The sequence below is a fragment of the Mesoplodon densirostris genome, chromosome 13 (assembly GCF_025265405.1).
Source record: "Mesoplodon densirostris isolate mMesDen1 chromosome 13, mMesDen1 primary haplotype, whole genome shotgun sequence".
NCBI lineage: Eukaryota > Metazoa > Chordata > Mammalia > Artiodactyla > Ziphiidae > Mesoplodon > Mesoplodon densirostris.
The window spans coordinates 10,937,334-10,964,003 of record NC_082673.1 but is presented as its reverse complement, the minus strand read 5'-3'; the positions used below and the strand labels follow the sequence as shown (position 1 = coordinate 10,964,003).

Here is a 26,670-nt window from a genome sequence, read left to right as displayed (position 1 = left end):
TCCACTGCGGTCTGAAAATACTAAATGGAAGATTCCAGAAATGAACAATGTATACGTTTTAAAGTTCATATTATTCTGAGTAGCGTGATGAAATCTCATGCCATCCGCTCCATCCCACCTGGGATGTGAACCACCCCTTTGTTCAGCGTAACCTGCCTGTTAGTCACTTAGTAGCCCTCTCGGTTATCAGACGGACTGTTGCTGCATCACAGTGCTTGTGTTCAAGTAACTCTTATTTTACTTCATGATGACCCCAAAGTGCAAGAGTAGTGATCCTGGCAAGATGCCAAAGAGAAGTCTTAAGGGTGAAAAGGTGAAAGTTCACTTAATAAGGAAAGAAAAAAAAATCGTATGCTGAGGTTGCTAAGATCTGTGGTAAGAACAAATCTTCTGTCTGTGAACCTGTGCAGAATGAAAAATAAATTGGTGCTAGGTTTGCTGTTGCACCTCCATCTGCAAAAGCTATGGCCAAGGTGCAGGATAAGTGCTTAGTTAAGATGGAAAAGGCATTAAATTTGTACAATAAGATTTTTTTTTTGAGAGAGAGATCACCTTCACATAACTTTTATTACAGTATATTATTATCATTGTTCTATTTTGTTATTTGTTTTTGTTATTAATCTTGTCTGGTGCCTACTTTATAAATTAAACTTTATCATAGGTATGTCTGTACAGGAAAAAACAAATATGGGGTTTGGTACTGTCTGTCATTTTCGTCATCCACTGGGGGTCATGGAAGGTATCCCCTGCAGATAAAGGTGGCGTACTGTAGTCTAAAGGTTTTTTCTTTAACATTAGAACCGTTTAATAAACATGACTGCTGTATCTCAGAAGCTGAGAGGCTAGTGTTACCACGGTTCTCCTAGTGAGAAAGAGAGCGACTACAAAATGAATGGATGCGAGACTCATCACCATCTATGCGCTACCTGCCCTGATACAGTTCTGTGGCACCATAGCGACACTATGTAGTGGTCACTGCGTACATAGTGGACACTATGCGTATGTAGTGGTCACTGCGTACATAGTGGACACTGTGTACGTAGTGGTCGCTGCGTATGTAGTGGACACTGTGTAGGTAGTGGTCATTGTGTACGTGGTAGACACTGTGTATGTGGTGGACACTGTGTATGTAGTGGACACTGTGTATTTAGTGGTCACTGTGTTGTGTCGCTCAGATTCTGTCAGGATGGGAGAACCTATGTGCTCCGCTTCTGGGAGTGTCACCAGCTGCTTCAGGAATTGCCTTCAGCTAAAGAGAGTTCCTTTCCAAGGTCACCCTCAGCTTTCCATTATCCTGAGGACAGTCCACAACCAAAGGCATGTTGATATTGAGATCTGAAGGCCTGGACCTTCACCCCATCTTGGGGTAATCCTAAAGGGCTGCCTGGGTTCTTAATATCCTCATGGGCTGAGTCTTTGGATGAGACTGCACCCCAACCCAATGACTTCCCTCTGTCTGTCAGTTTTAACCCCTGGTGTCGATCCTGAGACTCTGTCCTAATATAGCCCTGCGCTGGTCTGTCTCTCTCTGAGTCTGTTTTCCAAAACCTCTCGTGTAACAGGTAGAAACAGCAGAACCTGGTGGGGAGATTTTATTCCAGACCAGGGCTTTTGTTGCTTCTCCAGGAACCAGCCTGGCCCAAACCGTCCACCCCCACCCCCAAAAGAAGTTTTTGAGTCTAAAATTCTCCCTTAGTGAACAGAGATAGCTGGGGGATAAGTATGTATGGATCCTTGTGCTTTCTGTCCTCAGAAATCTGGGTTCAGTGGCTAATCAGGAAATGAAATGTTGGAAAAACCAGTGAATCAGAAAGAGAGATGGGGAGTCTCAAATCTTGGCATGGGAAGTAGGGTCAGATCATGAGTATGAACTAAGGGTTAGCATGGGATTGTGCATTTATGAGCCAGTGTATTCAAAACTCAAGTATGTATAAGTAATGCCAAGACTATTAAACAAGAAACGACAAAACTCTTGAATCTTTTCCTTCCTCTTGGAGATCATCAGAGCCATCTGTTCCACCATTTTTAAAGCTGCTTCAAAATAATTATATTCAGGCCTTACCTAAAATTGTACTTTATTAAAAAAAAGAGTTAAATGTAACAACACTCTCTATTGTTGGGCCACTCCGTTCATTCAACAGCATTTTATCGAATAAGCATTCCTGCCCGCCATGTCTGTATGTGTAAGCTGAGTGCTAGGTCAACACTATAAATTGGCTTTTTAGGAGAAAGGGAAACTAAAGGGAAAATAAGTGCATTGTTTACATTTTAAAGAAAGACAGAATAAGAGGAAGAATTTGTGATTTAAGATATATTTGGTCAGGTTCAGGGCCAGCATCTAAGGTGACTCACTATTTACTATGTGCCGATTAAACAATACTAACAGCAGTCTCAGGTTTCAGGAGATATATATTTACCATCATTGCTATCTTAGCTACAACCAGAATAGCTACCTTAATCAAGCAAGAAATGGCACATTTTACATTTTAATTGGGTAGAAGTAATACATCAACAGGCTAACACCTTAGTTGGGCCGAGCTTGTCTGATAAACTCATTTCTATTTATACCCTCTGCCAATGGAGCAGAAGGTGCTCAAATGCAAAGAAAGGGAGAAGCTCCAGGCTTTTTGACTGTCATATATTTACTGTTCACAATCTCATCCTCATAAACCTATAGGGAAAGTAGTCTTATAACATTTTTCAGATGGGAAAGCCAAGACTAGCCTCCGAGCTAGTGAGGTAGCTCTGAGGTAGGCCAGGGTATAAAGCAGAGGCCCAACCGTCTCCACGGGGTGCCTCGGTTATGGGCAGCTCAAGGTAAAGAGAGGATCCCTAAAAACGGAGGCCAGAATGGTTGAACAGATGTGGTAAGGGGTTAGCGAAAGAAAGCTCTAAGGAAGGCAAGATGGTACTGTGGAAGGAGGGATGAATGCACAGTGGAATGTACAAGCTGAATAATCACGGGTGCCCTGAAATTCTTTGAGTCTTGGTTTTCCTTATGTCTAAAGGACTAGTAATGCCTACATCAGAGGTAGGTTTTGAAGGTTAAATAAAATGTGTGTGTAAAACATGAAGCAGTACCTGGTCCATGGCAGGTCCTCTCCATCCTTGCTCCCTTCCTCTTCAGTTTTCTTCCCTTCCTCTGCTTCACAATTTTGCCCAGAAGTGGTCTTAATTCTAACAGAAGGGGATAGGAAGTCAAAGTTAGTTAAGACAAAGCTCACGAGCAAGGGGAGAATAGCAGCAGTCATTCTTTTCAGTTAAAGTTCTGACTCAAACCCGATCCACATTTTATGTCAAAAGGTTATGGGACATTTCAAGCTTGAATACTCAAAGCTGCTTTTAGGAAATTCCCAATATTAGAAAAAAAATGTGTAAAATTCCTCTTTGACAGTTTCCCCAGTGGGACTTTCAAATGTTTCCCAATAACTAAAGCCTACAAGATGCCCTTTCCCCAGCACATTATTTGCTTCCCAGGAGCTCACAAGATTGCAGCCATATTGGTGCATGTTCTTAAATGCCTTCATTTTCACCCCACAGTCTCATGTGGACTAGCCTCTTTTCTTTCTCCTTTCCAAGGTCAACACTTTTAGTCCTTTTAGGTCCATCTCTTTGAAGGAAGAGCCATCTCATTCACTTTCATAGCTCCAGCAGTCCAGACATAGTGCCATGGACACAATTTGCACTTAAAAGAAGATACTGACAAAATAGGTGGACTTGGAGGTCTCAATCCAGTGTATTCATATTTTCAAAGTCAGAGCAGGACTGGAAATCCCCTGGCAGTCCAGGGGTTAGGACTGCATGCTTTCACTGTTTTAGGGCCTGGGTTTAATCCCTGGCTGGGGGACTAAGATCCCACAGCCAAGCAGTCAAAAAAAAAAGAAATGACGAAGTCAGAGCAGGAGAATTAGGACATAGATGTTGAAATGCAGGGAAACAGTCATTTTTCAAGTTTTGGTGACTTCCAAACATGCTCTTTAGATTCAAAAGAGAAGACCTCAAGGGAAGCAGGGCCAGAATTCAAGCCCTAATCATAGACTAGAACGAGAACAGAGAAAGAGGCTGACAGCTTAGACCACCTGGTAGATGAGGGTCAGCTGGGCTGGAGGGGAAGGCTTTGGAGTATGACCTGTCACCTAGACTTTCACAGCTCTTCCTTTAGAGACTCCAATATATCACGCTCTCCCTTTACTCCCTCTGGTCCTACTTCTGTTTTTGCTTGTATTTTTCTCTCTCCGTGTGTCTCACAATATTTTCTGAAGAAAGATGATTAGGCTAGTTGCTATCTGTACTGAACACATTTCCACATCTGGATACCTCAAAGTATAAAGGTCACCCCATGACTCTTTTAGATCTGTTAACCCTGGTCTAATTCGTGTAGCCAAGGTACATAAGATACTAACATTGGTAGCCAGTGTTGAAGGAAATATTTGTGGCTGATTTCTGGAGGGGACCATTGGGCAGCTAGAATTTAGTTGCCTTACCTGTGTGCCTTATGAACCCCTGTGTTGAAATTAAACTAGAGTTACCAGATTTAACCCCAAAAAATATAGAATCCCAAGATAAATTTGAATTTCATATAAACAACAAATAATACTGAATGCAATATTTGGGACATATTGGGCTTCCCTGGTGGCGCAGTGGTTGAGAGTCCGCCTGCCGATGCAGGGGACGCGGGTTCGTGCCCTGGTCCGGGAAGATCCCACATGCCACGGAGCGACTGGGCCCGTGAGCCATGGTCGCTGAGCCTGCGCGTCCGGAGCCTGTGCTCCGCAACGGGAGAGGCCACAACGGTGAGAGGCCCACATACCGCAAAAAAATAAAAATAAAAAATATTTGGGACATACTTATATGTGCTCCAATGGTTGCTTGAGTTCCAGGCATAGTGTCTATATTCTAAACAGCAGAAAAGAGGAATGAAGCAAAGGGCCCGACCATTCCTGTTAAGGACACTTCCTGAAGTAACGCCTTAAACTTAGCCTACTGGTGAGAATTCAGTTGCATGGTCACTTCTAACTACAAGGAAGGCTGGGAAAGCAGTCTTTATAATGAAAAGCCATGTGCTCAGTTAAAAATTGAGGCCTGTTACTGAGAAGGAGGGGGAAACAGACATGGAGGGTCAACTAGTCATCTCTGTCAGAAAAGTGATGGAAATAAAGGCACGCTTTGGAGGTAAAATAAATTGAACTGGATTGAATATAATGACGCTGATACTGGGTTACAAAAGCAAAAGAGGAATAAAAGAGGTCTTTAGATTTTATTTCAACCAGGTCAGTTTACAGTATGGAGCCCCCTTTTAGCAGAAATGGAAAACACAAAAGAAACATATATTTTAAATTTATTGTGAATACCATAAAGCATTCTAAGTAAGATACTATACAGATACCATAAGATGACACAGTCGCTAACCAAATCTAGTAGGTAGCAGTGTAGTCTTCTTCCTTCTACCTACATAAGACACTGAGATTAACTGCAGGTGTTTTCTGTTATTAATGTTATAAAATAAAATGTTTAGCATGGTGCTTGGCACATGGTAAATGTTCAATAAATTGATTAATGCTAAACGTTTTAACCTCTATTTTCAAAGAGAAGAGTCAACCAGGAGATCAAATGGAAAACTAAAGTATAAAAGTTGAGGCTTCTCATGAAAATTAGTGAGAGGCGCTTTTTGCAGTGGGTACAGAAATGCACGGCATGGATACCATCCTGCGTGCTGGCTCTGCTGGCCAGGTAGTGATGGAAACCAATTTGCTTTTTCTTGGAGGAGACGGAATAGCTGTTGGCTCACGGTACCCTGATTTCCTGGAAAACTGAATTTATGACAGGAGAAAGGAAAGGCAGTAGAAAACCCTGGAAAAAAAGTCAGATGAAGAAACTCATAAACATTAGAGTTCTCATGCTTGCCCAGCCATTCACAGCTTTAAGGCCAAGGACAGCAACACAGCAGTAATTCAGTTCTGGAGCATGGACCAAGGGCCAGGCACATGCAAAGTACTTCCAACTACAGTACCTCAACTCCAGGGTCAGGGGCCAGGGTGACAGGAGGTAGAGAGTAGTTGTAGACAAAGTTGTCTAAGAGATGATTCTCACCTTCTATATCAGGCAAGACAGACATAGACAGAAATAACTCAAGATAGAGAGGGAAAATGTGATGGAGTGAAAAGCAGAGACAGTGTTAAAAGTACAGAGGAGGGAGAGATTAATTACAAGAGTAAGGAATAATTTCTAGAAGGAAGTGGTATTTGAACTGGGCATTGACAGGTAGGTAGAATTTTAGTATTTAGGGGAGAGAGGAAACTTTTTCAGGCAGAGAGAATGTCATAAGCCAAGGTGTGAAAGGGCTGATGGTGAGGGACACTGTGGCTTAAGCTTTCATGTATATGGAACTGTCCTAGCCATGGGATGGAGACAAATTGTGGAGGCTTCTCATTGCAGGATGAAGATTTATCTTTATCACAAAGGCAACCAGTAAGAGTTTCGAACAGGGTCAAAGCTGGATAGGTCTGTGTTTTAGGGACGTGGCAATGGAGAGGATGGGCTGGAAAACTCAAAGGTCGGAGGTACGGAGACCAGGTGTGAAGCTGCTGTAATAGTCTTGAGAACTGTGCAAATAAAATCTTGCATAAAGGAAAGAACACAGTGGCACTGGAATAGCCTTGGTTAGAATGTTTTGTTTCGTTTTTTTGCGGTACGAGGGCCTCTCACTGTTGTGGCCTCTCCCGTTGCAGAGCACAGGCTCCGGACGCGCAGGCTCAGCGGCCATGGCTCACGGGCCCAGCTGCTCCACGGCATGTGGGATCCTCCCGGACCGGGGCACGAACCCGTGTCCCCTGCATCGGCAGGCGGACTCTCAACCACTGCGCCACCAGGGAAGCCCTAGAATGGTTTTTAATTACTTATCAACCGAGGGACCAGGGTAAGTTACCTTAACCTGAGCCTCATTATATGTTCTCTAATACATTGCTAAAACTTACGTTCCAAGTTTGGTGTGGAGAGTAAATACACACGTGCGAAGTAATGTGAATGGTCATTACTCAGGAAAAGACATTTTCAAAGTTTCTCCCTCATCCTTTCTAAGGACAACCTGCGGGGCTTGTACCACTTCTGTCGTAGTACCTTAGCGTCGTTTTGCAATAGCTCGTTTCCTCTGTCTTCTCTCTTCCTGGATGGTGTGTGCCATGGGGACTCCTGGAGGGTCCCGGCCCTGCTCTGGTCCCTGCCTTGCCGGCCTCTGGGACTGGCCTCGGCGCCCAGCAAGCGCGGGAGCGAGCAGGGAAGCGCGGCTTGGAAGGGGGGGCGCGGGCGCGCGGAGGGCAGCGCGGGCGCTCGGGCAGCCCGCCGGCTGGGGGCGGGGAGGAAGGGGCTGCCGAAGAGGTCTCCGGGGCCAGAGCGCAGCGGGCAGAGTCCCAACCCTCTTCGAGGGCCAGCGCGGTCGCGGGGCGCGGGAGAGGGGATGACGGACCCGAAAGACTCATTTCCAACTCAGAACTGAAATCCCCTTCCCTCAGGCCTTCAGCGGCTCGAGCTCGGGAAATCCTAGCCCCTTTCCCCCTCTTCTCTAGCCCTTCTTCCTGCCCCGGGGGCGGGCGGCGCGCAGTTTTCCTGAGGCGGCCGGGCGGGAGGCGGTGGCCAAGCGGGGCGGTGCGCATGGGTGGGGGGGGGAGGGGTGGGCCGGGGGAGGGGAGTCCGGGAACTTTAAGACTTGGCCCCGGGGGCCCTCGGTGACATTTCAGGCGTTGCCGCGCCAGGCCAGCCTCCCGGGACCTTCTGCCGGCTGCAGACTCGCCGGCCGCGCAGCTCGGAGAGACATCCCGGGCCGCCCCCCGCGGCCGCGCGCGAACCGGACGGCGGAAGACGTGGCCGCGGGCATGGGCAGCTTCTCGCCGGAGCTGTGGCTGCCGCGGCCTCTCACCCCCCCGGGCCTGGTCCTCGCCGCGGCCCTGCTGCTGCTGGTACTGTGTCTGAGCGCCCGGCGCACCAGGTAAGCGCCCCGCTGCCCGGCCGAGCAGCCTCGCGCCCGGGTCACGCATGCGTCCAGGGCCCCGCGACCGCGCGCGACCCAGATGGTCCGGGGAGCCCCTTCCATGACTGCGGGCGCCGGCGTCTCTGGGGGTCGTGTGTAAAGACAAAGGCTTCGTCTGCCTCTTTCCCAGGCACACGTACACGTATGCAAGCGTGGGGACCGAATTCGACTTGCTGCGCCGGGCTCGGTTGTAGTCTGCCCTAGGTTTGCGTTATACATTATGCATCACGCATGGCTTCCAGACGCACTTTGGTGCCTTGTTACAGTGAGTTGATGCTTTATGGCCTAGCGTTCATAGAGTATTTCAGGAGGGGAATTTTCTTTCTGTTCATTCCATTAAAAGTGAAATGTTTTAGGAAAATGCCAGTGTATGGTATGAGCAATACCTCTGGGTGCCTGTCAGTGCCTCAGTTTACCACTGGTCCGCATCTGGAAAAACGAACTAATGGCACCTCATGGACTTTTTGTGAGGATTTAATGAACTTGTAATGTGTATTTTATACATTTACTCCGTTATTTTCATTAGAACAGAAAAAACAACATAGTAGCACCAAAACCCAGAAGTGTGTCACTTCATTATCTGATTTGAAATGTGGAAGGAGAAACAAGAGACGTTCAACATAAAAGCACTCACTTTGAAATCACTCTATTTGTCTTTTCTAACCGGGTCACTTTTCATACTATCAGGTTCTTCTTCATAGCTTTTTTTTTTTTTTTTCCTCCCTTGTTTTCTGTTTTTGTCTGATCATCTCGGTGGAGTGTGGTGTCATTCCCTGAGATGGGGCAGGTTTGGAGGGACGTGTTAGATAAATAGTGAAGTCTGTGTTTCTGGTGCTCAGTGGCGAGGTCTGGGGAGGATATTTAATTATGAAAGTCACAGATATGAAAATGGAACATAAAATCATGGGTATAGATTGGTCACCTTGTGAAAAAGTTTGATGGAGAAGTAGGGGGCCCGGGCCACTCTCCTTGTTGAAGAGTCTGGCAGAAGAAGAAAGACCACCAAAGGAGACTGAGAAGGAGGGGCCAGTGCCATGGGAAGAAAACCAAGAGAACGTGGTGTCCCAGAAGCTCGGTAGGGACATATTTAAACAAGTAGCGGGAGTTATCTGTGTCAGATGCTGCTGAGAAGTCTAGTGTGTTGAGGACAAAGGACCCTCAGAGTTGACAAGACGCAGAATTGGTAAGAGTGAAGCTGAGAGTTAATGGGCATGGTAGCCTGTTTGAAGTGGATTGAAGCGCCGTCTGTCCTACAGTAGCTAAGATTTTATATTCAGACAAGAGTGCAATGTAGTATTATGTTTCATATCTCTTGAGCCAGTAATTCCAGTAATTTTATTTAAAGGAATTGCTCCTGGTGAAATAATCGTGAAGGTCCTTAAAGATTTCACCAGCTCAGTGCTCATCAGGGCTTCTTATAATAGTGAAACATTAGAAAAAAAACTAGATTTCTGAAAAATACTGGTTTAGTTAAAGAAATTCTAGCATATCCGAGTAGCAGAAAGTTATGTAGCCATAAAAAACTATAATGTAGACTATGTGAAGACATAGAAAGCCATATTCAAGATATATTAAGTGAAAAAAATTAAAAAACCCCGTTCGTGTATACATGGTATCAATGACCTCCAGCCAGAGACTGCTAGGAACACACCTGTAGTGGAACAAGTTGAGTTATTGCTTATGGCAGCTAGAAAGAACAAACGCCATTCATTCTGGGTAAAAGAGTGTAGAAAGGACCTATTTGTGGTATTTGGGTTTGTGTTATGTGATTTGGGGGAAGGTTCAAGGAAGCAAGGTTTTGCTCTGTTGGTAAGATACTCTCAGAAAGCTGGGGCTGGTCTATGACTGGAGACCTTAATCTCCTCTATGAGGTGAGAGGAATGCATTGAGGCTGAATCAGCAATTAGTAAATAAGCAACAGACTCTAGAATTAGTAAGGTTTGGGGGATATTTGGTCATTTTATTGACTTAGTATTCATGATTTTTGTTAGTATTTAGACATGATTATGGATCATCTCGTTTTTGACTTTATAATAGTCACAGAGTGGCTTTCTTTGATCACTTAAATGTTTGTTATTAAGAATGGCTTAATGTTTGTGCAATTGTTTCTGTTCATCAGAAGAGCGAAGTGTGGTAGCTACTGTCGACTGAAGAGAAATACACAACCTAAAAGTTGTGAGTTATGTTGTATCCCGGAACCTTACTGAAGACTATATAGCCCAGGAGACAGCCTCTCAGATAGCTCTGAGGAACTGTTCCGAAGAGTCAAGGGAGGCACCAGGATATATAGGCGTTTTTGCTGAAAAAAAAAAATCATATAGTTGAACATCAAAAGATTACTGCTGATCACAAAAAAACAGACATTTCAAGTTAACGATTTTAGTGCTTTTCTACCTATGGGAAGGTGCAAGAGTCCAGGCTCATTGAAATGATTTCTTACATATGTATCTTCACTATCTGGGGCCAGCGTCCTGTTTTTCTCCATCCTGAATTCCCCCCAGAGTGCCCCACACGGTCAGGGGTGGCTACAGTGGCTGGTGGCTAGGCAGCGTTTTGTTTACTAGAATGGCAGGCAACACTTTTTGTCCGCACTAGGAGTGCCAAGCAGGCACCTCGATGTCAGTGGTTGTGTTTATCTTTCTTAAAAATATAAAAGGCTGGGGCTTCCCTGGTGGCGCAGTGGTTGAGAGTCCGCCTGCCGATGCAGGGGACACGGGTTCGTGCCCCGATCCCGGAAGATCCCACATGCCGCGGAGCGGCTGGGCCCGCGAGCCATGGCCGCGGAGCCTGTGTGTCCGGAGCCTGTGCTCCGCAACGGGAGAGGCCACAGCAGTGAGAGGCCCGCGTACAGCAAAAAAAAAAAAAAAAAAAAAAAAAATATATATAAAAGGCTGCAAGGATATACCACAGACATTTGGGGGGGGGGCAAATTTGCATACAATGAAATGTGTAGATTTTAAATGTACCGTTCGATTAGTTTTCTTACATGTAGACACCCGTGTAACTGTCACCCCAGTCAAGAAATAGAATATTTTCTCACGTCTCTTTCTAGTTAGTCCCCACCCCTGAGCTCTGATTTAGTTTTGCCTGTTCTTGAACTTCTTATAAATGGGATTATGCAGTATCTTCTTTTGTGTATGGCTTTCTTCTGTCAATAAAATGATTTTGAGATTCACCCATGTTGTTGCATATATCAGTAATTCATTGATTCTGTTTCATTGCAGAGTAGTTTATGTTCTCTCTATATATAAACTGTGGTATATACATGTATATATGTACTATATATATATACATACATACATATATATATATATATATACACTACATTTATTATGTATGTGTGTGTATATGTGTTTACTACAATTTGGTCATCTATTGTCCTTTTAATGGACTTTTAGTTATTTCCAGTCTGGGACCATTACAAATAAAGCATATGTAGACATTCTTTTACAAGACTCTTTGTGGACATATATTTAGTTCCTTCTTGGGTTAAAATCCTGAAACCTATGAGAAGGTTGATGGATCATAGGGTAAAGACTTACACTCACACCCACTTTGGAAAATGCCATTTTTCCAATGTAATTGTACTTCTGTAACACTTCCACCAGTACAGACTATATGAGAGTTCCAGTTGCTCGCTATCTTCACCTGTGTCTGATGTGGCCAGTCTGTTGGTTTATAAACCCTATCTTTCTAGATTCTGAATTTTATTGTCTTCCCCTGAAGAGTGTTGAGTTTTGTTTTAGTGTGCAGATGTATTTCTGGCCGATTCTCTTGAACTTGGGGGAAGCTTAGTTTTATCCTTTATAAAGATGAGTCTACGGAAAGCTCAAGATATTTACCAAGCTTCTTTTCTTTGATGGGATTCAAACCCTAAACTCTTGTCTCCCCAGCAGTGGGCAGCAGCGGAAATCTCTGCTCAGTTCTTTGAATATTGCAGCTGATGCTTTCCACGGGGCTCTTTGAAGTCTCCTCCACAGATTCACACTTCCAGGTTTGGCCAACAATTTGAAGGGTGTCTATATGCATGTTTTTCTAGGTTTCTCTTCTTGATTCCCAGCCACTTCAGTATCCCAAACTCTGACACCTCAGTCAGTAATATTGTAGCTTTTTGCTTGAGTTCCGGCTGTCTCTCCCCCTTGCAGACGGGTCAGAGGAAATGCTGTCTACCCTGGACTTAATTCATTATGGGTCTGTTCTTTAAGGGTTGACTCCCCTTCAGTATCTGCCTTCTTTTGCTTGTTCTTTACTGCATTTAAATCATTTTTTGTTTGTTTGTTTTGTCTTTTGCTATCTGTGAAAATGTTAGGTTATTTCAAGCTACCTCACCATTACTGGAACCCAAACCCAGACTTCTAACTGTGATTATATCTAGGTGATACCTTTTTTGTGATATGATTATTATTTCCTTTTTTATGCTTATATTTTAAAATTGTCATAATACATACATATTTCTTTCATAATACAAAAATGATACATTTAAAATAAAACTTTGGGGCTTCCCTGGTGGCGCAGTGGTTGAGAATCTGCCTGCTAATGCAGGGGACATGGGTTCGAGCCCTGGTCTGGGAGGATCCCACATGCCGCGGAGCAAGTAGGCCTGTGAGCCACGACTACTGAGCCTGCGCGTCTGGAGCCTGTGCTCCGCAACAAGAGGCCGCGATAGTGAGAGGCCCGCGCACCGCGATGAAGAGTGGCCCCCGCTTGCCACAACTAGAGAAAGCCCTCACACAGAAATGAAGACACAACACAGCAAAAATAAATAAATTAATTAATAAAAACTCCTACCCCCAACATCTTCTTTAAAAAATAAAACTTTGATAAATTCTTGTAAAATGTTTTTAATCATTTTTTTCTTTTTAGAAGAACCAGCATTCTGGGTCAGTGTAGTAATAGAATTCTAACTTAGAAGATAAGATTTGGGTGGTGCTAGGAAACCCAGTTAATTTCCAGAAAGATATGATATATATATATATATATATATATATATATATATATATATATATATAAAATATGAGATATGTTTTTGTCCAATAATTAGATACATGTTTTTTAAAAAATCACTGTTTACTAATAATAGACTTAAATACAGGTACATACTTTCCAATTTATTTTAGAAGACAACATCATATAAAAACAGTCTGGGGGCTTCCCTGGTGGCGCAGTGGTTGAGAGTCCGCCTGCTGATGCAGGGGACACGGGTTCATGCCCCGGTCCGTGACGATCCCACATGCCGTGGAGCGGCTAGGCCCATGAGCCATGGCCGCTGAGCCTGAATGTCCGGAGCCTGTGCTCCACAATGGGGGAGGCCACAACAGTGAGAGGTCCGTGTACCGCAAACAAACAAACAAACAAAAAACAAACAAAAAAACAGAGTCTGTAGCAAGGCAGGGTTGAAGACAAACACGTCTCTACTATTCTTTCCCTACCTCCCTGTCCCCTGTAAAAAGGACAAAAATCAGCCCTACCAAAACAGTAGAAAATAAATATAAAATAGTTAAATTATTTTAAATAAATGAAATAAAAATTGGCACTAACTATTATGTTTCCTGAAGAGCACACTTAAAACAGAATTAAAAGTTTATAATAGATAGGGGAAAGTGTTTACAGAAAGTATGGGGAAAGGACAATAGCACACATTTTTTAATCTTACAGCTTGGGATATGAGAAGTCTGAAATGGGCCTTACTGGCTTTAGTTAAGGTGTTGGTAGGGTTGCATTCCTTTTGGTGGGTCCAGGAGAGAATCCATTTCCTTGCCTCTTCCAGCTTCTTGAGGTCATCAGAACTCCAATCTCTGTTTCAGACTCTGACACTCTTGCCTCTTTCTTTTTTTTTTTTAAAGAAGATGTTAGGGGTAGGAGTTTATTATTTTATTAATTTATTTTATTTATTATTGCTGTGTTGGGTCTTTGTTTCTCTGCGAGGACTTTCTCTAGTTGTGGCAAGCAGGGGCCACTCTTCATCGCGGTGCGCAGGCCTCTCACTATCATGGCCTCTCTTGTTGTGGAGCACAGGTGTGGCATGTGGGATCCTCCCAGACCAGGGCTCGAATCCGTGTCCCCTGCATTAGCAGGCAGATTCTCAACCACTGCGCCACCAGGGAAGCCCTTGCCTCTTTCTTTTTTCTTTTTTTTTTTTTTTTTGCGGTATGCGGGCCTCTCACTGTTGTGGCCTCTCCCGTTGCGGAGCACAGGCTCCAGATGCGCAGGCCCAGCGGCCATGGCTCACGGGCCCAGCCGCTCCACGGCATATGGGATCCTCCCAGACCGGGGCACGAACCCGTATCCCCTGCATCGGCAGGCGGACTCTTAACCACTGCGCCACCAGGGAGGCCCCCTTGCCTCTTTCTTATAAGGACCTTAGTGACTACATTGAACCCACCCAGATAATATAGGATAAGCTTCCCATCTCAAGTTCCTTAATTCAGTCACATTGGCAAAGTACTTTTTGCCATGTTAGGTAGCATATTTAAGTTAGGGATTAAGGATTAAGAGGTGGGCATAACAGCAAAGGAGACCATAAATAAGACAAAAAGACAACCGTCAGAATGGGAGAAAATATTTGCAAATGAAGCAACTGACAAAGGATCAATCTCCAAAATTTACAAGCAGCTCATGCAGTTCAATATCAAAAAAACAAACAACCCAATCCATAAATGGGAAGAAGACCTAAACAGACATTTCTCCAAAGAAGATACACAGATTGCCAACAAACACATGAAAGGATGCTCAACATCACTAATCATTAGAGAAATGCAAATCAAAACTACAGTGAGGTATCACCTCACACTGGTCAGAATGGCCATGATCCAAAAATCTACAAACAGTAAATGCTGGAGAGGGTGTGGAGAAAAGGGAACCCTCTTGCACTGTTGGTGGGTATGTAAATTAATACAGCCACTATGGAGAACAGTATGGAGATTCCTTAAAAAACTAAAAATCAAACTACCATATGACCCAGCAATCCCACTACTGGGTATATACCTTGAGAAAACCATAATTCAAAAAGAGTCATGTACCACAATGTTCATTGAAGCTCTATTTACAATAGCCAAGACATGGAAGCAACCTAAGTGTCCATCGACAGATGAATGGATAAAGAAGATGTGTCACATACATACAATGGAATATTACTCAGCCATAAAAAGAAACGAAATTGAGTTATTTGTTGTGAGGTGGATGGACCTAGAGTTTGTCATACAGAATGAAGTAAGTCAGAAGGAGAGAAATATCATATGCTAACATATATATACGGAATCTAAAAAAAAATGGTTCTGATGAACATAGGGGCAGGAGAGAAATAAAGACACAGATGTAGAGAATGGACTTGAGGACACGGGGAGGGGTAAGGGTAAGCTGGGACGAAGTGAGAGAGTGGCATGGACATGTATACACTACCAAATGTAAAATAGATAGTTAGTGGGAAGCAGCTGCATGGCACAGGGAGATCAGCTCAGTGCTTTGTGACCACCTAGAGGGGTGGGATAAGGAGGGTGGGAGGGAGACGCAAGAGGGAGGGCATATGGAAATATACGTATGCATATAGCTGATTCACTGTGTTATACAGCAGAAAGTAGCACAACACTGTAAAGCAATTATACTCCAATAAAGTTGTTTAAAAAATAAATAAATAAATGAATTGAACCCAGGAGAGGACACCTCACAAATGACATCTTCTGGATGACATCAGAGAGAGTCCCCCTCCTTCGGAGATTCAAAGGGTCCACATTCTGTGACCTGTGAATAATCTCTCCCAGTCATCTTCCTTAATAGAAAATGGAATTAGCAGCGACCATACAAGGTAGATACGAGAAGCAAAGTGCATGAGAAACGTGAACACGTTTTGTAAAGTGTGAAGTCACTTGAAAGACGGGTGGCTTGCACAATTAGTCTTCCTTGGTTCTTCCCAGAGATCCTTTTCTCTTAGATGCTGTTTAGGGGGAAAAAGTGGGATGAGTTTCCTTCCCTCTTTCTTACTTCTCCCCCAACACACAAACCCCCACACCTCCAAAATGCTGTAATTGGTAAGAAATAAGATTTAAATGTTTTTAAGATGAATTTTAGTCAACGTAAACATTCAGTCAGTGATTTTTTTTGAGTTATGAATCTTCAAGGTTATGTAGGTAACACGTTGTTTTGAAATGTTGGTTTGTTGACATAACGGTATCACACAAGTCAATTTTCTTCTTTCTAATCACTTAATTACTCCCCAAGGTGACCCCTGGTGCTCCAGGTCCCTCACATTGCTACCATTGCCTAGAAAGTGAGAGGAACTAGTTTGTCATCACTAGTGGATGTTTTTCTTCTTTCTTCCTTTTTTCTTATAAGAAAATGTAGGATAAGGATGTGGGCAGCTGAAAGCAAAGTCATTATCTATTCAGAAGAATGCTGATTTAACAGGTGGATTTTTATGTTTTTACATAGGAGGTGATAGGGACATCTCCAGGCACATTTGTGACTCTTGATTAAGTGACTGATCAATTACTGCAGGTGCTACACTTACCTTTACTAAGCGGCGGAGTTTGGATTGGTCTTGTTACCATTTGAGACATTTCAGGCTGCATCACTATTTTATTTTGTAACTTTAAAAAAAAGTTCCTGAAGATAGAGAGTATTCCCACTACGTAATTAGTGGAACAGGTGAGTTTTGAAAAACACATACTTTGCTGTTCAGTTGTGTGTCATTCAAAGTGACGATTCCCTGGGTCTTGGGAAGTTCAGAACTGCTGATTGGGTCCACACTGAGGATTGCTTAATGCTGGAATCATGATCTGCTGATAACTCCTGACTATCCCTTTAAATATATCATCTCTTTGCATCAGAGAAAGCAGTTCAGAATTTATGGCAACTCAGCATAAATCTCTTACCTTTATCAGAGTGAAATCTTGGAGTGCTTCCCTTAGTCATGCAAGGTCATTTGTGTATGTAGAATCATGGCTCAGTGTTTCCCAGCGACAGGACTTTCTTGTAGAAGGAGTGTAGTATAAGGCAACGTGCATGGCTGTGAAGCCAAAATGGACCTAGGTCCAAAATCCAGCTCCACCCCACTACGATGCTGACTTTTGAGAGGAAGGTAAGGGAAGATGGAAATGAACATAACAGGCTCTGGGCTTAGATGTTTTGCATATATTATCTCATTTAATCTTCACTGCGATTCATGAGATAACTGTGAAGCTATTTTTTCAGAAGAGACAAACACATTAAGAAATTAACCAGTTTGCATAACGTTGCAGGGCTGCTCAGGGGTAGAACTGGGCTTTTGATTCCAGGTCCTATAGCTGTGGTAGACAGAATAAAGCCCCCTTAATCCTAAAGTTTTTCACACTTAATCTCCAGAACCTACGAATAAGTCACTCTGCAAAGTGGAATGAAGCTTGCCAATCAGCTAACCTTAAAATGGGGGATGATACCAAACCATTGGGTGGGCCCAATGTAATCACACATTAAACCTGGAAGAGGGAGGCAGGAGAGGAGGTCAGCTGACTATTGCTGGCTCTGGAGATGGATTAAGGAGTGCAAAGGCCAAAGAATGCAGGCAGGCTCTCGAAGCTGGATAAACAAGGAAACAGATTCCCCTCTAGAGCCTCCAGAAAGAAACCTCGCCCTGCTTACACCTTGATCTTAGCCTAGGGAGAGCCATTTTGGACTACTGGCCTACAGAACCATCCGATAGTAAATTAGTATTGTCTAAGCCACAGATTTGGGGTAATTTGTTACAGTGGCCATAGAAAGCTAACACAATAGTCGGATCCCCCGTGCTCTTTGCATTAAACTATACAGCCTCTTGCAAGAAGGTTCAGAGAGCAGGAAAGACTGGGACTGGGAGCACTTTGCTGGTGGCCCACGAGGAGCCGGATAGAAGGCAAACATTTGTAAATACTCAGTGTCTATGCTAATACATAATAATTGGAGAATTTTTGGTCCCAAAGTTCGCAGATTACCATGAGCTATTCATTGATGTCTCTCTTCCTTATCCATCAATTCACAAGTAAGGTTTGAATGTTTGTTATGTATCCATGTAACTCTGTGCATCTTTAAAATCTTTTTGAAAATGCGATGTGGGCTGCAGGCATTGAGGTGCATCCCTGATTACTGCTAACCCCAGCCTGGAGGAGAAAGCCCAGGATGGCTCTGAGGAGTGGAAGGGGTCTGTGGTAACAGGACGCTGTACTTCACTGATTTCCCCAAAATCAGGTGAGCAGAGAGAACCATCAGCTGCAGAGGAAAGATTAACGCCTTCTTGGAGAAGAATATTTTTGTACTTTATCCAAAGTAAAATCCCACTGAAACGACTTCAGCTTACTGTTCTGTGAAAGACAAAGGACAAAGTTATAGAATGCTCCTTTGCTGAATAAGAGAAGGTGACATCTATTATATCAGGCATTTTTATAGCTGAAGTGCTCATTTTATGGCTTTGGCATTTTTTTCAACATAGAAGTATTTGGGATGGGATCATTTTTTGTCTGTAGGAAAGTGGAAAGGATTAATTAAGTCTGTAATTGCTTAATACAAAAATTAATAGAAATTTTAATAAAAGTACAATCATAACAGGATTTAAATCCATTGTCATTTCTCCTCATAACTTTATCCTAAATAGTTGATAATAATGAAGAAGAAACTATAAAAGCTTGACTTTAGTTTTAGCACTAGCACAATACCTGGCCCTGAGTAGGTCCCCAGTGAATACTTGTTATAAGAATGAAGGATGAATGAACGGGTTTGGTGCAGTAATTGTTATCTATTTCCAATATGAATATTTTAGAATTGTAGATATTGATATCAAAATATACAAACTGTATACAAAAATGATAAATGTCATACATATCAATTTTCTGCCACTTTGATTAGAAAGTGAAGATTTCATAAGCAAATGCTTACCTATCATGAATATTTACAAGTGGAGAACATATATTGGTGCAATGATTATTCTTTAGTATAAACCTGACTGAAAACATAGCAACTGGAGTGCAGTCAATTCCTGAAATTCCTGCTTCTGAAAATTCAGACTTTAAAAATACGTATTGTTAACTTTCAGCTTTAGGTTCTGGATTTGTATAACTGGGCTTACATTTCTGCTCCCTGGTGTGGGTGGACAGTGTGCTTTGTTGAACAGATCAGAGCTCCTTTGTGAAAGGGCTGAGCCTGGTATTGGTTAATCACATAGATTCACACACATTTTCGTCTTTGGTACCCTGAACACTAATAATAGTGGATGATTACTGATAAATATTAGAGACTAGGTTTTCTGTTTGAAAATCAGCATTGCTCTGGTGAAAGCATTGCTTTGTATTAACTGTCCCTTAGAACTGTGGTCCCCAAACCCCTTTATCCCAGAAGACAGGTGGCTTGTTGTTTGGTCATGTCTAGTGGTGACACTGTGTTTTGACAGTGCTGTACTTCGGGGGCAGGATGTGAAGGGATTAACATTTTTGGATGATGGATAGTTACCCGGAATAGCTACTCCGATGCTGTTGACTTTTCAATCTATTTTTGTGTGTTGAGTATGAAGTCCTACAGAACTGTTTTTGACTTGTAATATTGGCGGCCAATACTTTTGAGTGCCTCTATGTGCCCACAAGACACCGAGGCAAGTACTTTATAGCCATTATTGGATTTAATTGATCGAATCCTCCCTCAAAATAACTTTCCTCATTTTACAGAGGTAAAAATATAAGTCTCATTTAAATAATATTCCCAAATTCATACAACTAGAATACTGTGCAGTTGGGGTTCAAATCCACAGTGCTTGACTTCAAGTCCAACCATTTAACACCATTTGTGTTTTACTTTTTAAGTTTTCTTGCAATAATGTTCTGGCATATGCCCTTACCCTTGACTGAAAACGAAAGTGTTAAGGTCTAATACGACTTTAAAGCATTTCTAGTAGAAATTTAACTAAGATATGAATACGTACATTTGGACTTTTAAAAGAAGGATATGTTAAGATTGAAAAAAGCAGGCAGTACTAGCCTGCCGTCGTCTCCTTCTGACACTAGATTGTATGAAAGTGATTTGTTGGACAGTGTGAGAAAACACCTGTTTTTCCTTATTCCATTTCCTGGCTCTTGCACCCACTCACTTTAATGGCTTAGCAGAGGATTTGAGGTTCACTATGTGTCCACACTGTCCTCTGTTCAGATACAGTAGAGAACAGGACAGATCATGCCAGACCCTGGCTGTCGCTCTCTCTCTTCCTTTTTTAACATACACAAAGCTGTATATGTTAATGTGTACAATTTGATGAATTTGGAGATAAATATACATCAATGAAACCATCACCACAACCTGTGCCATAAACATATCCATCACCTGCAAAAGTTTTCTCACCCTCTTTATTATTGTTATGAAGAACACTTTTCTACCCTCTTAGCAAATTTGTAAGTGTGTCATACAGTATTAACTAGAGGCACGATGGTGTACAATAGATCAGTAGGACTTATTCATATGGTATTACTGAAATTTTGTATCCTTTGACTAATAGCTCTCTGTTTTCCTCTCCCCCATCCCCTGTTAACCACTATTCTACTCTCTTCTATGACTGTTTGAGATTCTTCATATGAGTGATATGACATAGTATCTGTCCTCCTGTGTCTGGCTTATTTGACTTAGCATGATTTCTTCTAGGTTGATTCATGTTGTCACAATGGCAGGATTTCCTTCTTAAGGCTGAATAATATTCTGTAATAAGCATAAACCACATTTTCTTTATCCATTTGCTCATCAATGGACATTTAGGTTGCTTCTATGTCTTGGGCTATTATGAATAATGCTTTAATGAACATGGGAGTGCAGATATCTCTTTGGGGTCCTTATTTCAATTTTTTGGGATATATACCCAGAAGCGGAATTGTGGGATCATATGGTAGCTCTATTTTTAATTTTTGAGGAACTTCCATACTGTTTTTTATAGTGGCTGCACCAATTTACATCCCCACCAGCAGAGTACAAGAGTTCCCCTTTTCTCTTTTCTCCACATCCTTGCCAACACTTGGCTTTTTAAAAAAATACATATGCAATAGAGGTGTGAGGTTATATCTCATTCTGGTTTTGATTTGCATTGCTCTGGTGATTAGTGATGTTGAGCACCTTTTCATATACCTGTTGGACATTTGTATGTCTTCTTTAGTAGAATGTCTATTCAGTTCCTTTGCCCTTTTTTTTTTTTTTTTTGTGGTACGCGGGCTTCTCACTGTTGTGGCCTCTCCCGTTGCAGAGCACAGGCTCCGGACACGCAGGCTCAGCGGCCATGGCTCACGGGCCCAGCCGCTCCGCGGCATGTGGGATCTTCCCGGACCAGGGCATGAACCCGTGTCCCCTGCATCGGCAGGCGGACTCTCAACCACTGCGCCACCAGGGAAGCCCCCTTTTTTAATCAAGTTATTTGGTTTTTTGCTATTGAGTTGTCAGAGTTCTTTATAGATTTTGAATATTAATGCTGTATCAGATATATGGTTTGCAGATATTTTCTCCCATTCTGTAGGTTACTTTTTCATTTTATCAATTGTTTCCTTTGCTGTGCAGACGCTTTTTAGTTTGGCATAATCCCACTTATTTATTTCTGCTTCTGTTGCCTGTGCTTTTGGTGTCCTATCCAAGAAATCATTGTCAAGAAGCTTTTCCTCTGTGTTTTCTTCTAGGGAAGACTACCTCTTGACACAAAGACTAATGAACAGGCTGAGTGTCACACCTTAATCTTTTAGAAAACTTGTAAAAATTGATTCAAGATCACTGTTTTCAAAAGGAAAATCATGTTGAAGGAACCTGGAATCAAAGGGAAAGGATACTTTCACCCTCTGGGAATCAATTAAAGACAGTTGAGTGTGTTTCCCATTTTAACAATTTTTCCTAAATGGATTCTGCAACGTGTGTGGCACTGCTGCAGTTATTATTGCACTTAGAGAAGCAGCATTAAATATTGTGTGAAAAAGTGTTACAGACAGTTCAAATATTACTTGATGTAGCAAAATGTAGGTGTTTCTGATATACCTCTTGAATGCTTTCAGGTCTATAGTGAACTTTCAGTCTTGCTTTGGATTTTAATGACGTTTTTCACATGGACAAAGAATCTCAGTCCTGTATGCAGGATGTGTAACTTTGCCCTTACTTCTTTGTAGGCATACATGCAACTTCTTTCACTATGCATGCAGTGTATGTGTGTGTGAATATATAAATGTATAAATATATGTGTGTATATATGTGTATATATTTCAAACTAGTTCTACCCTTTTTGCTTGTCAGTGTGGTATACCATATGGTATAGAGCATCACGCCAAAAGATAAAAATATTCCTAGAACATATGAAATCACCAGTCAACTGAAGAAGGGTAAAGACTTCTGACCACAGCATTTGTGACTCTGATGCATTTGTGGGCCATAGCATAATGGCTTAATACCCCAATTCTAAAAACAGGACATATTTTGGAGTTAAAGTGGCTCTTACTTTTTAAGGGAAGGAATCCAAAAGTAAAGTCTTTAAAATTTTTATTTTTCTAAAGGCATTGATTCAAATAAGTGTTTTCTTTCTATGTTGAAATTCTCCATATGTATTTACAGAACTTTCCCCTCTTATTTTAATCTCTAGATTTACCGTACAGGGAGACATTGGAGATGGAACCCACTCCATTGGTGGATGGAGTCTTTTGGTTGTAAATAACACAACCACTACGCAGTTTTTTCTAACTTATTCCTTGGGTGGGATGTTTCAACCAAAAAAGAAAGGTATGGAAGATCAAATCCTACAGTATTCCTAGGGACCGTGGAATAAAGTCATAATAACAATGTGACTCAAGGCTGTTTAAGCCCCAGCAGTAAGCACTAAAGGGTCTGCCGATGGTCTACGATAATGCCTTATTGTGCTATTCAGACTTTACTCATTTTACATCTCAAGTAGATTCAGGTTCCTTTGTGCCATATTGAATATTGTATTCAACTACTTAATTAAACAAAAATAGGGGGAAAACTTCAGCAGTTAATTTCCTAGCCAAGGATTGAATATATTTTTTACTAGAGAGATAAACTATCACATAAAATAGAGGAAGCGCCATTGCCATGAAATTTCTGGGTAGCAGTTATGTAAATAGTTCTCATGTTATTTGATGAAGATCCAATCTTAATTTCTCATCTCTTCACTGATTATGATACTTATTCTTTTGTATTTAATCAGCTCTTCTAGTTTTCTTTTTCTTTTTCTTTTCTTTTTTTTTTTTTTTTTTACAAAATGGCCCTACCTGGGCTTCATTTTTACAGGATGGATCTATAATAGAATAGTCTTGCTAGACTGCATCTTAGCAATGCCATTCTTCATTTTATGATTTATGTTTGCATTCTGCAGTATTGTAGTTAACTTCTTGGACAGTGGTTGCCTTACCTTGAGACAAACATAGATCTCAAAAATGTTCAAGCAAAAGTCTTATTCCTGAAACATCTACATATTTTATTTGTTCTTGTGCTTTTCCCTGTGTTGACTAGAGATCTACTATAGAGCAGTTTCTTTAGTCCCAAATATAAGTTAATAAAGTTGAGTAGGTAGGTACAGATGTTCTTAATTACATTGCCTTGGAAGATATATGAAAATTGCCTTCCACTTTATAGGCAACTATAATATTTTTTTTTTTTTTTTTTTTTTTTTGCGGTATGCGGGCCTCTCACTGTTGTGGCCTCCCCCGTTGCGGAGCACAGGCTCCGGACGCGCAGGCTCCGGATGCGCAGGCTCAGCGGCCATGGCTCACGGGCCCAGCCGCTCCGCGGCATATGGGATCCTCCCAGACCGGGGCACGAACCCGTATCCCCTGCATCGGCAGGCGGACTCTCAACCACTTGCGCCACCAGGGAGGCCCAACTATAATATTTTTAAAGGGCTAGTCTTTCCTCTTCTAGAAGCCAGGTGACTGATTCATGTCCGTTTTCTCAATCCGCTTTAGTGGGACTAAGATAACTCAATCCCTCTTTGAAACCCTATATTTGTACTCTTTTAAGACAGTCATATTTGAGAAGAAATTCTGGCCAAATAGAACCAAAAGCTGAAATAATGTCTGTTTTTGGACTTTAAAAATTGTTACTGTCTTATAAAAAAGAACACATAACTGGAGTCTCAAGCACTGTGTTTCTTTGGTAGGGTAAGAGGGCCTTTAAGTATTTTAGGGTGACTCAGATTTGTAGGACATCTCATGACCTGTGTAATAAATTCAGAACAATGCTAGGTTACTTAATCAGCTAAAATTGATCATTCTTTGTCAACAACTTGAACAATGACAGTTTTCTAACTGTATTTAAGGTATACATAGATTTATTTTAAAATACACCCCCTTCCTTAGAACTGATTATTATCAATAAAGGAAAAAACAAGGAAGAAACATGCAGGGGTGTTGTTTCTGTCTGTCAGAGGATGACTTTATTTATTTATTTATTTATTTATTTATTTATTTATTTATAACATCTTTATTGGAGTGTAATTGGTTTACAGTGTTGTGCTGTATAACAAAATGAATCAGCTATACGTATACATATATCCCATATCCCCTCTCTCTTGCATCTCCCTCCCACCCTCCCTATCCCACCTCTCTAGGTGGTCACAAAGCACTGAGCTGATCTCCCTGTAGCAGGATGACTTTAGAAAATGCCTAGAATTTTGGCTACGTCCAAAGCATGCTTTTCGCAGGGTCTCTGAAGCCTTGGTGGGATCAAGGGAAGAAGAATCCATAGCAGCACGTGCTTTCCTTTTCCAACTTCTGTTTCCAGACTTTCATTAGGATGCTACAGTTAGAATATGTACTAAGTATACTAAGTACGTAGTATGTACATACTTACAATATGTTTCCCTGTTCAAAGAGAGCAAGGATCATGATATTTATGAAATCAGCAATAAAAATGAAACTCCCCCAGAAGAAGAAGTGGCATGATAACATTTCTCACTGTCTCTGAGCCTCAGTATTCTCATCTATAAATAAGGATATCCGACTAGATAATCACTAAGGAAATGATGTGATTCTACCAGGACACTGACATTCTCAAGTTAACCCCCCAAACTACATATAGTTCAGCTCTACAGAAGGTACCCCTTCTCAAACACAGCAAGTCTCTTTCTGACTCCATGACCATACCCTTCTTTCTGCTCTTTTAGTCCCAGTGTAAAAGCTCCACCTCTCTGGAGATTTTCCAGATCTTTCCCAGGCAGAGTTCACTGTCTCCTCCTCAGCCTCTCCCAGCACCTCAGAATTCACCTCACAATGTATCATAATTATTTGTGAATATGCATCACTGCTCAGTCAGTGTGTCAACAACTAGTATGAGAATCAGTCTGCTTTTCATTCATCTCTGTGTCCTTAGCACCTAGAAAAAAAAGTTTCTGGTGCAGCCAATAAGTAATACATTAATAATTTAAAAATAGGACTTAGAGAATCATTGCTCATCATAATATGGAATAAAAAGGCTGTGGACTATTTGTAGTCATGATTGGTTCACAAAATGCTGAGAAACCTGACATACAGTGTTGACTATGAAGGGCATGACCCATGATTTCACCTGAGTCAGAGCTAAGCCAGGTATTGGGAATTCCCCTTCGACATTTATAAAGTATAAGAATAGTTTCAGGGCCCAACATAGAAGGATCACAAGACCCTGAATCCCAGAGTAAGTTCAGGGCCATGAAAACCATATCATTCCTGAAGACTCAAAGAAATACTGTATCTGAAAATTAGAGCAGAGAGTTGTTTGAATGAGATTGAATAAGGACATTTGGAAATTGAAGCATGCCCCCATAACTCAGAGCAGAGACAAGAAGGCCATCTCAAGAAAAGTCAGCTGAAACTCTTGGCACACAAATGAAATAGAAGAGAGTGAGGTATTTGACCATTTATTTTTGTTCAGAATACTTCAGATTGGCAATATGGCAGAATGATTAGGGCTTGAGAACCAGAGAGATGAGGAGTTTAAATACTAGCTCTGCTACTTATTTGAGGTAAGACTTTTCACAAGTTATTTTACCTCTGGAGATAGAAGTAGTTTTGGAGGCAGGCAGATGAATTTGAAAAAGTTTCATTGCTCAGACCCTTGAAGGAAAGCAGCTGTTCACTATTCAGTCAATACTTGTTGACCTCCTACAGTATGGAAAACCCTGAGTAGAAAGCAGAATAAGATACCATTTTTGCCTCCAAGGAGTTTATAGTTGAGTTAGGAAGACATGTCCAAATAGGTCCCAGGCTTTAAATTTCACACTTTCCTACTCTATTAATTCCATATTGCGTAACACCTATATTTGTCATTGTGCACACTCCTGTTTCTTTCACAGGACCTTACGGCTGTGATTTGCACTGGGAGGAAAAGTTGAGGCTACTAGGGTCAGCTGTGACTACTGATATGAACTTCTCAACAATCACCAAGGCAAAGAAATGGATTTCCCACCCAAATCCCTGTTCTTAACTCAGGAGTCTTCCCTTTCATGTGTTCTTTTCAGTTCAACTCAACCAAGATGTATTGGCTACCTACAGAGATGAAAGTTTCTGTCCTCAAGGAACCCCCAAATCTATAGAAAGATACAAATAATCCAGCAGTTCCATTACACCGTGTGATAGGAAATCAGGGTAGAACTAAGCCACAGAAAAGCAAGCGTTGATGATGGGGTTAGAGAAATTCTTAGAGCAAAAACTACT

The 26,670-nt window shown here is 41.9% G+C and overlaps 1 protein-coding gene across 1 annotated transcript in view; it reads left to right on the top strand.

Moving 5' to 3' along the window:
* Positions 1-7,690: 7,690 nt before the first annotated feature.
* The window catches only part of LOC132500758 (cytochrome P450 7B1), a 194,598-nt gene continuing 175,618 nt past the window's right edge, over positions 7,691-26,670 (top strand). Inside the window, exon 1 of the mRNA XM_060116007.1 lies at positions 7,691-7,981. Coding sequence (XP_059971990.1) covers positions 7,869-7,981 — 113 coding nt within the window. The 5' untranslated portion in view covers positions 7,691-7,868. The remainder of the gene's footprint in view (positions 7,982-26,670) is intronic.